General features: G+C 53.5%; 4 protein-coding genes across 4 annotated transcripts; 1 reads left to right on the top strand and 3 right to left on the bottom strand.

Moving 5' to 3' along the window:
- Positions 1 to 252: 252 nt before the first annotated feature.
- EV422DRAFT_419928 (chaperonin 10-like protein) lies at positions 253 to 1,803 on the bottom strand. Its single transcript, XM_053067099.1, has 3 exons — positions 1,502 to 1,803; positions 1,165 to 1,439; positions 253 to 1,083 (listed from the first exon to the last, which is right to left on the bottom strand). Exons 1-3 carry the CDS (start codon positions 1,625 to 1,627, stop codon positions 399 to 401), a joined length of 1,086 nt encoding a protein of 361 aa, XP_052926579.1. The 5' UTR covers positions 1,628 to 1,803; the 3' UTR covers positions 253 to 398.
- A 146-nt stretch (positions 1,804 to 1,949) lies between these two features.
- On the bottom strand, positions 1,950 to 5,085 carry EV422DRAFT_525943 (uncharacterized protein). The gene is made up of 10 exons (XM_053070094.1): positions 4,985 to 5,085; positions 4,881 to 4,913; positions 4,552 to 4,808; positions 4,413 to 4,490; positions 4,258 to 4,343; positions 4,141 to 4,198; positions 3,936 to 4,080; positions 3,434 to 3,868; positions 2,502 to 3,373; positions 1,950 to 2,434 (listed from the first exon to the last, which is right to left on the bottom strand). Exons 1-10 carry the CDS (start codon positions 5,037 to 5,039, stop codon positions 2,117 to 2,119), a joined length of 2,337 nt encoding a protein of 778 aa, XP_052926578.1. The 5' UTR covers positions 5,040 to 5,085; the 3' UTR covers positions 1,950 to 2,116.
- A 305-nt stretch (positions 5,086 to 5,390) lies between these two features.
- Positions 5,391 to 8,846, bottom strand: EV422DRAFT_419627 (armadillo-type protein). Its single transcript, XM_053067098.1, has 14 exons — positions 8,593 to 8,846; positions 8,388 to 8,525; positions 8,211 to 8,321; positions 8,045 to 8,136; positions 7,837 to 7,974; positions 7,663 to 7,774; positions 7,398 to 7,579; positions 7,007 to 7,325; positions 6,888 to 6,938; positions 6,740 to 6,820; positions 6,533 to 6,671; positions 6,313 to 6,467; positions 5,903 to 6,242; positions 5,391 to 5,834 (listed from the first exon to the last, which is right to left on the bottom strand). Exons 1-14 carry the CDS (start codon positions 8,716 to 8,718, stop codon positions 5,476 to 5,478), a joined length of 2,343 nt encoding a protein of 780 aa, XP_052926577.1. The 5' UTR covers positions 8,719 to 8,846; the 3' UTR covers positions 5,391 to 5,475.
- A 98-nt stretch (positions 8,847 to 8,944) lies between these two features.
- EV422DRAFT_525938 (kinase-like domain-containing protein) lies at positions 8,945 to 11,139 on the top strand. Its single transcript, XM_053070093.1, has 7 exons — positions 8,945 to 9,099; positions 9,173 to 9,411; positions 9,489 to 9,662; positions 9,756 to 10,041; positions 10,111 to 10,302; positions 10,371 to 10,432; positions 10,498 to 11,139. Exons 2-7 carry the CDS (start codon positions 9,295 to 9,297, stop codon positions 10,891 to 10,893), a joined length of 1,227 nt encoding a protein of 408 aa, XP_052926576.1. The 5' UTR covers positions 8,945 to 9,099; positions 9,173 to 9,294; the 3' UTR covers positions 10,894 to 11,139.
- Positions 11,140 to 11,296: the final 157 nt, after the last annotated feature.

The raw sequence follows: 11,296 nt of genomic DNA, 5'->3' as shown, positions 1-11,296 counted from the left end.
CTGAATTCCAGCTTCGAGATGGGAGCCTTGTCCGCTAAAGCAGTGCAGGACCCCTAGCAGGACCGCACGCCAACAAAACGAAGTTGCCGCCAAAAATCCCTGTCCAGATTCCAATTGGCATGACCAGCCAGCCGAACGCGTTTGTGACAAACGCTAACAGAGACGGCAGAGGGACGCGCTTCCGAGCCGTACCACGTTCGGTCTTGTCGACGTACGAAACGACCCATCGAACAGAATCAATTGCAGATGTCACCGGCATGTGGGATGCTCATGGAAACTTGCTTACGCCTAAGCCATATAAGAGCTTATTGCCTAAAAAATATAAATACTTCTACTCTCGAAAATCGGCTTCCTTCCGCACATCCGCAGCCTCTCATCATCTATTTCCTACATATACACTACAACTTGTTGGCATGCTTCTCGTTCACCAACACATATCGGTATCGCGCCTTTCCATCCTCCATATCAATAACCGCTTGGTTGGCATCTTCCATTGAACGTGTCTCAACCCAGGTCTTCACGTTTGCTTTCGCGGCAACGTCCAACATCTCTTTTATGTCCGCCGAGCCCCCAATGAGTGAACCCTTGATTGATGTGTTGTTGTGCACCAGAGGGAAGATGTTCAACGCCGGGAAAGGCTCTTCGGGAAGTCCGACCAAGATGATCTGTCCTCCAGGCTTGAGAAGCTCCATGTAGTCGTAGAGGGGCATGTCGGCGTTGTTGGCGGTGCAGACAATGCCATCGAGGGTACGGCGATACGTTTTGGCAAAGTCCTTGTCATCCTTGGTCGAGATGAACTGCACCGCGCCCAATTTGTCGGCGTCCTCCTTCTTACGGCTGCTGTGGGAGATGGCCACGGGCTCTGCGCCCATAGCCTTCGCGAACAGCAAGCCCAGGTGCCCGAGACCGCCGATGCCGATGATTCCGATACGCTTGCCAGGTCCGGCGTTCAGCTGTTTCAGCGGGGAGAACACCGTTACGCCGCCGCAAAGTAGAGGGGCGGCAACCTCGGAAGGAATGGCATCGGGGATCTTGAAGGCAAAGGCAGCAGGGAGGCGGGCGTAATCCGCGTAACCGCCGTAGCTGTTTTCACAAGCAAAGGGGTTGGAACATTGAGAATGGCAATCGATCGCTTCGGTGCAACGCAAAGACGGGTAGTATTACCTTTTGCTGTTGTCTTTGTACAGAGCATTGTAGGTACCGAAGAACCCGTTATCGCAATAAGACTCCTGACCAGCCTTGCAGCTCGAGCAGTCGTGGCAAGAGTCGGACTGTGCTCCAACGCCAACACGGTCACCGACCGAGACGTTTTTCACATTCGTGCCAGCCTTCACGACCGTTCCAACGATCTCGTGACCCACCACTGCAGGGTACAACGTCGGGCCCCAGCCAGAGCGAATGGTGTGCAGGTCCGATCCACAGATTCCGCAGTGCGTAATCTGCGACACATGTTCAGTTAGCATTCGAGGTTTTCATATGGGATCCTGAAATGAAATAATACCTTGATGTCGACATCGTCGTCTGTGAACGGCTTGGGCTCATACTCTTCCCAGACGAGGTTTCCGAAGGACTCCTTGTCCTTGGCGACCCATCCCATGAACTTGTAATCAGTGGTAGTGCTGGCCATTTTAAGGAAGTCGAGTGTTGGAAGTCGGAGTGAAGTGGGAATGAAGTTGTATGAAGTTGGGATTTGAGAACTTTCTCGGAACCGTCGCTTCTTTTATAAGACGCCAGCTGCATAAGGGATCATTTGTCATCGACGTTATCGCCGTCGTCTTTTTCCTTCAGCGGGGGCTTCTGGCGTTTCTAAGCCCATGCGTTCCTCTGCGTTCCTCTGCGCCTACAATGCGCTTACAATGCGCAGCACTAATTAACTAATTGAATTGATGTGTGACAAACGCGTCGTCGCAAGAGCGGGAAAGCGGACGTCCTCAAAGCTCCGATCGCACTGACAATTCATTTTTTTTTACCGCTTCTTCGCAACGGTGATCGAACGACGCTGCATAATGGACGTGTGCGGTATCACCACTACGTACAGTATTTTTCCTACACCCTTTCCGCTCACATAAGCTTCACAGCGCAAGCCACGCTCGGCTGCTGATTGTCATTGCCCACATCAAAAAAAGCCATCTTCTCCGTCGTTGTTGTCATCTGGTTGAAATCCTTCCACCTCTCCAAGGCTCTCTCCTATGCTCTCAGCAACGCTACGCAGGCTCGGCGACCTTGTCACGCCGGGCGTCGATGTGGAAGTACCTATTATATCTATGGGATTCGTGTGAATCGAACGATACCAACCCCGAGTGACAAGTGAGAGTGCACTAGGCGTCGCCATACCCGCGTGTCCTGCGGGACGTTCGACGTCAATAACTGCAATCAACTGCCTCTTTCGATAAAAGTATGTTCGCGTCGCTGCTTGTATTCGCCGCGCGGCGTCCTGAACGGGAATAGCCATCAGAGAGGACATCCATGAACGAAACACCCCCAGTCGCTAAGCGACGTACCTCTTTGGAGAGCGGCACTTTTTCGTGTCGCAAATCTTCTGAAAGTGGCCTTACTTCAATTCTATTCGAATTATCCTGTCCTTCGCTCTCCCGCCGCCTCCTCTCCTGCTCCACCAACTTTTTTGCAATGCGGCCGCGCGCCAAACGCTGGATCTTGACCGCCGCCTCCACCTCCTTCCGCATCTGAGCTTCATTCCTCCGCTTGACTTCACTCCGAGCAATTCGACCCCTAACTATCCGCTGAATAGCGATCGCCGCCTCAGCCTCCTTCTGTGCCCTCCGGGCCTGCATGTTCTCCGCAGCTTTCCGTTTCCTGCGGTGCCGCCATGCGGCTTGGATGCTTGTTGCTGCTCTTGCTGATTTGACATCTTCTGTAGCGGGTGTTGGCGTGGGGTCGGCAGGTGATTGGGATCGAAGGCTTTTGGCGCTAGGTGGTCGGGAGACATGGACGGTGAATGGTGCTTCGTCATCAATAACATCATTGGGTTTATTCGAAGGGACAACGGGTGAGACTGAACGGGACTTGACGGAAGAGCGAGCGCTTCCATTTCGCGTTCCCGGAGTGCTGGAAACGCCAAGGTGGGTTCGCCTGCCTTTCATGACATTTCCCTCCCCTTGTGGAGAATCTTTCTGTACAGAAGTACTTGGCCGCTGTGACCGTTGTTCACCGCTGTTCTCGAATACCATGGGACATCTGAGATTCTCCTGAGAGCTGACAGACGTGAGCTTCGGTGGTTCGCCAGAGGTCTTTGTGTTTTCCAGAATGTCTATCCGCGATTGCAGCTGCTCGTTCAGTTTCAGCTGGTCTTCCCACCGGGTGCGGTATACTTCGACTTCTGACAGCATGTCTTCTTCGAGTTTCTTGATGATCTCTGTGGTGGAATGTATTTGAGATCTGGTCATGTTTCCGCGGAACCCTTCCAACGTCGTACCTTCAGACTCGTCAGTCCGTAGCTTCATCTGCGCTTCGAGCTGTCCAAGAGCTTTTTGCGAATCGCTCAGTTCTTTACGCAGTCGATCAAGCTCAATGATCGGCTGCTCTTTCTGAGCGAGCTCATGTGCCAAGTTCTCCTTTGCCGCTTTCAGCTCCCGCTGCACCGTTAGCAGTTGCCGTTTGAGCTCTGAGGATTCATCTAGCGCAGACTGCTTTTCGGCCGTCCGTTCGGCCAGATTTTGGTTGAGATCTTGTTGGACGAGATTTCGTTGATCTGTCAGCTTCTTTATCTGCTCGCGCAACTCGGTTGAACTATCTTTGGCATGACCGCCCCTGAAACGAGCCGTTTCATTCCCACTCAGCGGCCGACTCTTCAGTTCCGCAAGCTGCCGCTGCAACTCTACAACCTCATGCCTCGTTTTCTTTGTAGTCTCTGCATGCATACGTCGTATGTAAGTAATCATGCCACCACCCGGCATCCATAACACATACTCACTCACGCCGCAGATCATCCCGTTCCATCCTCAGATCCGTCAGCTCTTTCCGTAATGACTCGTCTATGCTTTCCGGCGAGGGTGGTTCCGGTTTTAGCGATTGCGCCGCTGTCTCTGCTGCTTCTGCTAGCGCACGGCGAAGGCGTAGGGACTGCCGCATGTGAGACGTAGCGCCATAGCAAGCCGGATGCTCCGATTTTTAGCCTCCTACCTCCTGAAAAAGTGTGACGCACTCTTGCTCTTTACGAAACAGTTGGTTGTACCTCAGGCTGTGGCTGTCGATTAGCACTTTGCATCTCGATCTCCTTCGCAGGGCAAGATGACGTACCTTTGCTTCAATTCATTCAACTCCTTCTCAGTCTCCTTGTTCCGCTTCTCCAGATTCCTTAAAGCGGTCCGCAGGTTCCGGATGGTCTACACATGTCCCACCACGTCAGCGTTTGTCTCCATGCGTGTAAATACGGGAGAAGTCGTTCAACTCACCCTGTCTTCGGGATATACTATCTCGGGGGTTGTGGGAGATGCCGCCGCACCCACAGACATCCCAGTCCGTGTGATAACCTATCACAAATCAAAAGTATCAATACCAAAACTCAGAACCCCCGACGCTCGTCCCACGGACATTGATAGACAACATCTCCTCGTATCTGGCATCCATCCGCCCCAACTCCTCCTCCAACGCCCTCACTTTCGTCTTCAACGTCTTTCGCTCATCCGACAACTCATTCACTTTGCGTCGGGAGGTTTGGAGATCGTGGAGGAGCTGTTCCTTTTCTACGCTCGGTCCTGAAGGTGTTCGGGTGGTTTTCTTGCTGGGTTTGGTGGACATGCTGGCGTAGAGGTTTAGGAGGTCGGGGGGGAGGGCGCAGTTGCTTAGTGCTGGAGGGGGAACAGGGGTGTTAGGGTTTATTGAAGCGGTTCAATGATATTATATGCAATAGGCAGGCTTACTGGTAGGTGTGCGCTTCTCTGCCCACCGTGTTTCTGCGGTAGAGGAGGAACGACTTCTTTGTCAGGATAAGATCTTAACAGCAATCATCTGTTCACGGGCTCACCTTTCCCGGTCTTTATTGAGGAAGGTCTCGCAGCTGGCATGGTGGAGTTGTGCATTCAGGGCAGTAGGACAGCTGGGCGTCAACTGATATCTGGACGTCCGCCTTGCTATGTGATCTGCGTGGAATGGGTAAATCTGTGAGGGAGCGGAGATGTGGGGCAAGTCGCGTTTGGCTTTTTGACAGCGCGTTACCCGTCAAAATCGTCAAAGGAGGTGTACTGGCAATGTGAGCTAGCAGATCCCACTGAGCATTCCACAATATGCAATGAGTATAGAACAAGGTAAATACCGGCGCTGGATGACCCAGCACCAGTGTAAATGACAGCAAAAGCGGATGAGATAAATTAAGGATGATGGCTCTGAACGCTCCAGGTGGTATCAGGCGAAGCAATGGGGTATGTGAACGCAACCAAAGTAAATAAGCTCAAATCTTGCGGGCACCCAACTTGGATTTGCGCGCCTCGCGCTGTTCTTCCAGTTTCTTCAAGAACATCAGTATAAGTGATTAACCTCCAACCATGAACATGAAACCCCACGTACCTGCCGCCGCCTCTCCTTCTCCTCCTCCGTCATAAACTTTCCTCCCAACGCCGGAGACGCTATCGCAGGCGCCGCAACCGGTGCATCTATATCCCACCCATCTGCGCCCCACCCATCGGTTTCCCAGGCTTTTGTGGGTTGGAGTACCATCCCGCCTGGGCTTGGGACAGATGATGATGGTGGTGGGAATGTTGCCCAGTTGTCGGTGGGTTTCGTGATTGGTTGAGATGCGCTGAAGGGTTGGGCGGCTGTGAAGCCGAAGGATGAGGGTGCTTTTTGGGGTGTGGAGGATGGGAGGATCGGATCTGCGCCTACACGAAAACGAAGATGTCAGATTCCAAGGAAGCAGTATGTGCACCAGAAAACGATTGTTTCTTACCCCAACCCCACCCATCCGTAGCAGTATCCCACCCATTAGACGCCGGCGTCGCGGTCGCGGTAGGTACAAGAGGCGCCATAGCGGCGCTGACCATCGGCGCGGGTCTATTAATACTTTCCGGAACCAATGCCGGCGTGGCAGCCGACGGTCTTGAACTTTGTGATGGAGGTGTTCCCGTCCCACTGGCCGCTTTTAGATCGGGATTTGACCCGCTGGGTGTGACGGAGGCCGTGAGCTTGCTGGAGACTGCGGACATGGCCCATCCGGCCCAACCCTCTGACCCGGCGGCGGCTGGTTGGGTGCCGGGTGCCTCTGTTGCTGCTGGTGTTGCGGTTTCTGGCTGGAGTCAGGTGTCAGTCAGAGATATACGTAGTTACCCACCTCAATACAGAGCAGAAGTGAAATCATACCATAGAATCCGCAATCTTCTCAAGCTTCTTCACAAACAACTCCATATCGTTGAACGCCTGCTTCCGGACAGACCGCTCAGGGTCGAGCAGGAGTAAGGATATCGCAGGTATTATGCGCTGCGAAGAATCCTGCGGCGTATACGACTCAATGGTTGCTGTGGTACACATGTGTTTTAGCAAAACTGAGTCGAGTCCACTGTGAGACTACTCCCAGCCATACCTGCTAATGCAGCTAGACCAGCTGTCCGTGATGGAGGGAATGGGTCGCTAAGACTCCGCAAGAACGCCGGGACTAGGACTTTCTTCTTGGTCGCTTCGTTCAGGTTTTTGCTGATCTTTCCTAGACAGATGGTGGTGTTCTGGCAAGGAGAGTTTGGGTGAGCTGACGTTTTTCTAAAAGGGTATACTGGAGCCGAGCGTACGGTACCGTGCGGATACCCGGCTCCTCGTCCTGTTGAAGCTTGGCTAGGTATCGCAACAAGTCGTTGTTGATGATTTTTTCGCTTAGCTGTCATAACGGGATTGCACGTTAGTGGACCTACCCGGGCATGTTGGAAGGCTCACTGACAACTCACCTTCGGGATGACAACGAGGACCGACTTCAGGGTTTGCTCTCGTATTACGGCCTGTTCAAGACACAAACTGGTCACACGATGGCCACACTCTCCAAGGCCAAATGTAGGAGACTACTCACGCTCGTATCCATAAACCCCATAGCAAGGTTCGGAAAGATCTTCTCCGTGACAATCTTCGCATTCAGATTATTCACAAAGCTCGGCAACCCCTCACACAAACTAACACGGATCGCGCGGTCCGTCGACGCAAACAGCTTGACAATGATAGGGACCACCGCACTGTCGAACTCCTCCTGTTCCAGCTTGCCGCCCAGTTTGAGGATCGGGCCGAGAGCCTTGGCGCCTGCGCCGCCGAACTCGAGGGCTTTGATTAGTTCGGGGAGGATCTTGTATTTGCAGAATTCGGTGGGGAAGGTGTCGAGGGACATGTCGATCTTCCTGGGGGGGTGAGGGTGCTGAGGTGAGCAAGGTCATCTCGGGTTCGGACCGAATCCATGCCCTGTGCCTTACTTCAGGAATTGGTCTTTCTCAAATGCATCCTTGATCGCAATCTGTTCCAGGAAAAGCGTCACGGATATGAAATCCTTGTCAAGATATCCCTGTTTCCATAACCCCTTCTCCAGGAAGTCGGCCATCGTCATTCGAGCCGTTGGGTCAGGCGACAGGAAAGATTTGAAGAGCGGGTACAGTTCCTGCATAGCGAGTGTCCGCGGTCAGATCCAAAGACCCCGCCTGCGAGTGACGCCAATTACCCAAAGACTCCCTCCGCCCATACCGATGGGATGTTCTCTTTTGCCCCCAGATCCTCCGGTCGCGAGAAGACACCATTGAAGATCTCATGCACCAGACATCCGAATGCCCATGAATCGACTGCATGTGGCGGAAGCCTGCAAAATCTCTGATCAGATCGCGTCAAACAACCCATTTCCGACATGGCGCGCTCCCTCACGTTCTGCAAGCGGACCACGAAGACCGCCTCACTTCGGGAGGCGCGTAACGATGCGAATCTGGCATATGGCCGCCGTACGATAGAAGGACGGGATTGTCCTCCTTCTCCAGGTTGCTCAGCAGATCTAGACCTCCGACCCTAACAAATGTCCAGTTGGTCAGCGATTGCCCCAACACCTTCCCGCGCGTCCAATCGTTTGAGCACGTACTTCCATTCTCCCGCTTTCGTCGTGAATATCGAGTCCACGCGCAAGTTGCCATGGATCATTTTGCAGTCGCCGTTCAGGAACTTCAATGCCCACTGCATTCGAAGCCGTCAGAGCCAAGACCAGAAGATCGTTCACACTGTTGCAGAAGGATGACGCGACAACATACGGCCACTTTATATAGTCCCCAAGCAATCAGATTGGGATTCAGCGATCTCAGCGGATTGTGCACATTCAGAGGTGTGACGTGCTCCGTCCCTATGATGATCTTCGTTTCTGTCTGCGGAAAGCTCCACACCGTGAGCGGAGTTTCGACTGCTGATAGCAGTTGCACGAATATTTGTACCTCCACCCCCTCGTACACTTTCAATAGGTCGGGATGCCGTATCGTCCGGCACTTCTTCAGCGCGTTCCTCGCTAGCGGCAGTTTATCCCTGTTCCTCTGAATGTCGAAGACGAACACACTGACGGGCGAGCGGTCATCCTGGGCGACAGACCATGGCCTGAGTCAAACGCAACTGACACCAATCGCAGAGCGCTGCAGGGAGTACCTTCTTGACACCGTCATGAATTGTCCACAGCGGGGCAAAGTGAACGGGCTCCCCGACTGAAAAGGGGAGAGCCGGCCCTTTCGACGTGAGCGCTCCTGATATAGCGGACTTTGCGAATTCGAACATTGTGAGGTTATCCACAGAAGATGATATCAGATCCTTGGGGCACCTTCTTCACTGGAAACAACGTTATGCAAGAGAACCCCAGCTTGAACAGCTGAACAGGGGCGGGGCAGAAGCGCTTGGGAGGAACAGCAGCCTGTGGGCGTGAGAATTGCACGTTGGGAAGACCTCTGGGAAGACCTGAATACGTTGACACATCAATTGACACGCGAAGTGCCAAGCCGGCGCCCCTTCATTCAATTCCCAGCCCTTTCCAGCCTCAAGCACTCCTCCCAAGCCTCGCATTTCCCACACAACGCACAGCCAGCGACCGCACAGAGCCTCGTTGTCCCCGTTGCTGGGCTCCGAACTTCATCCCACGTGGGAGGAAGCCACCATATAAAGGTACGGTCGGTGGCCCTCTTGAGCTCTTGCCCGCATTCCCAAACCCCATCTCCTTACCCTTGGAACTTCACAGACATCCCATCCTGGAAGTGAACATACATTCCCTCTTTTTCCGTCACTCTCGCAACATCGCGACGCTCATTCGGACTAAGCCTTTACCCCCTCGAACATCAATACACTAAAAGCGACTGGACAATGACCCTCCTGGATCATATAAAGAACTTGACCGTCAAGGAACCAGAAACGTCGCGTAAGCGCAAGCTGTACAAAACGAAATGCGTGATCGGAGAAGGCACCTTCGGCATCGTCAGGGTAAAGTGTACGCCGCCCACTTTGTTTCCCGCAGGGAGAGATCAGGGGCTCACTAAATTCTCCTCCACTGTGTCCAGGAAGCGACGTTCACACCCACAGGTCGGCAGGTAGCCCTCAAGTCAATACGAAAGAGGGGGCATGACTCTCCCGAGGAAGTTGCGGCCGCGGTGCATAGGGAGATGGCCGTGCTGCAGCAACTTCGCCATCCGAATATCATTGCGCTTTTGGACTGGTTTGAGACGAAGGAGAAGGTGTGTGCAGCTGGCAGGGTATTGGGAGAACCTCCCATGATTGCGGTGACTCTCATTGCCTTCTGGGTTACTGATGTCACACCACTTTTACAGTACTATCTCGTCTTCGAACTAGCAACCGGCGGCGAGCTCTACGACCGAATAGCCAAACGCGGCAAATTTACAGAACGGGATGCCGTGCGAATCATTTTCACGATACTACATGCGGTCCAATTCCTGCATGACAAAGGGATCGTCCATAGGGATCTGAAGCCGGAGAACCTGCTGTACAGGACGATGGACGAGGACGCTGACCTCGTGATTGCGGATTTTGGCGTCGCTAACTTTGTGAATGGGAACGAGTTGCTAAGTACCCTTTGTGGGAGTCCGATGTATGCTGGTAAGCGTGACGGGGCGGGACATGGATCTGGCGGGGTGATTCTCTGCTAATAATTATCCAACTTTTCAGCTCCCGAAGTCATCAAACGCGTCGGACATGGGAAGCCTGCAGATATCTGGAGCATAGGAGTCATTACATACTGTCTCTTAGCGGGGTATCCGCCGTTCGACTATGCCGAGGATATGGCGGACCTGCTGGATGCCATTACGCATGCAAAGTACGAGTTTGATACGCCGTATTGGAGCGCGATCTCAGAGCAAGGTAAGAAGGGATTTAAGACGGTCATGAATCTTTCAGGGGCCTGCTAACGTGACATCATCCGACCCCAGCTAAAGATTTCGTCCGAACTCTACTGAGGGTGAAACCAGAAGATCGACCTTCAGCGGAAAAGGTGGGTCCTACATCCATCCCGTCTCCTCTCAAGCTCACCTACTCACACCCTTTCTATCCAACCAGGCGATGATCCACCCTTGGCTCTGCCAACACTCCCAACGAGCCCGTGACGCCCGCGACGCACTAGCAGCCGGCAAACCCGTCCCTCCTACCGTCCAAATAATCGAACCCGCGAAAGAAAAGAAGGACGTTACAATAGCCGCATCCACCGCACCGCCACCAACCGCCTCCAAACTCCCACCACCCACCACCCGCGAAGAAGAAGAGCTCCCCAACCTCGTCGACCACGTATGGTCCGCCCACAGCAATAGTCTGTTCAACGCGCGGGGGAAGTTACTGTCGGTTTTCAAGACGGTGCAGGCGATGCGGAGGATGGAGCTGGAGAGCGCGAGGAAGGGGAGCGAGGATAGGTCAGCGACTTCGAGTTGTGAGTCGTTGCCGGCTACGCCGGTGGAGTGAGCGTCTGCCGTTCCACGAAGTCATTGTACCGGCGCTTTCGTCAATTCCCCACTCTGAAAGCTCCAACAGAGCTTGCATTTCTGACAATGCCCACAAATCCGATGCCGCATATCATCACCGCCACAGAGATGGGGATTGCAAAGCCGAGTGGCAAGGAGTAGTGCAGAACGATTTGTATATAGGTGTCGCGAGGAACTTCTATGAGAACGCGTGTACTATGGGTCGATGATGTACCCGAGTGCGCCAACTCCGGAATGGGGTTGCCTTCACTCGGCAGAGGCCCCAGAGCTTTGTGAATTAAATACATCTACTCGGCATTTGGAAGTACATGATGGTTCGATCCACATGCGTCCGTCCGTGCTTCATACGTCTACCAAATCACATCGCTGAGGACCGGGTTGAC

This window comes from Fimicolochytrium jonesii (assembly GCF_025526975.1).
Source record: "Fimicolochytrium jonesii strain JEL569 chromosome Unknown EV422scaffold_8, whole genome shotgun sequence".
Taxonomy (NCBI): Eukaryota; Fungi; Chytridiomycota; class Chytridiomycetes; order Spizellomycetales; family Powellomycetaceae; genus Fimicolochytrium; species Fimicolochytrium jonesii.
Note: the sequence above shows the minus strand (reverse complement) of the source record. Positions and strands in the feature narration are given on the sequence as shown.

What these genes read in the sequence shown, in the direction of transcription:
- EV422DRAFT_419928 (XM_053067099.1), bottom strand. Translation starts at nt 1,627, where the DNA reads ATGGCCAGCACTACCACTGATTACAAGTTCATGGGATGGGTCGCCAAG. An exon ending in ACGACGATGTCGACATCAAG is followed by an intron (nt 1,440 to 1,501) that starts GTATTATTTCAT and finishes CATGTGTCGCAG; the next exon opens with ATTACGCACTGCGGAATCTG. An exon ending in TACAAAGACAACAGCAAAAG is followed by an intron (nt 1,084 to 1,164) that starts GTAATACTACCC and finishes TTGTGAAAACAG; the next exon opens with CTACGGCGGTTACGCGGATT.
- EV422DRAFT_525943 (XM_053070094.1), bottom strand. Translation starts at nt 5,039, where the DNA reads ATGCACAACTCCACCATGCCAGCTGCGAGACCTTCCTCAATAAAGACC. An exon ending in TAGTATATCCCGAAGACAGG is followed by an intron (nt 4,344 to 4,412) that starts GTGAGTTGAACG and finishes GGACATGTGTAG; the next exon opens with ACCATCCGGAACCTGCGGAC. An exon ending in GGAACGGGATGATCTGCGGC is followed by an intron (nt 3,869 to 3,935) that starts GTGAGTGAGTAT and finishes GTATGCATGCAG; the next exon opens with AGACTACAAAGAAAACGAGG.
- EV422DRAFT_419627 (XM_053067098.1), bottom strand. Translation starts at nt 8,718, where the DNA reads ATGTTCGAATTCGCAAAGTCCGCTATATCAGGAGCGCTCACGTCGAAA. An exon ending in AAGTGTACGAGGGGGTGGAG is followed by an intron (nt 8,322 to 8,387) that starts GTACAAATATTC and finishes AGCTTTCCGCAG; the next exon opens with ACAGAAACGAAGATCATCAT. An exon ending in ACGAAAGCGGGAGAATGGAA is followed by an intron (nt 7,975 to 8,044) that starts GTACGTGCTCAA and finishes GACATTTGTTAG; the next exon opens with GGTCGGAGGTCTAGATCTGC.
- EV422DRAFT_525938 (XM_053070093.1), top strand. Translation starts at nt 9,295, where the DNA reads ATGACCCTCCTGGATCATATAAAGAACTTGACCGTCAAGGAACCAGAA. An exon ending in GCACCTTCGGCATCGTCAGG is followed by an intron (nt 9,412 to 9,488) that starts GTAAAGTGTACG and finishes CACTGTGTCCAG; the next exon opens with GAAGCGACGTTCACACCCAC. An exon ending in GGTTTGAGACGAAGGAGAAG is followed by an intron (nt 9,663 to 9,755) that starts GTGTGTGCAGCT and finishes CCACTTTTACAG; the next exon opens with TACTATCTCGTCTTCGAACT.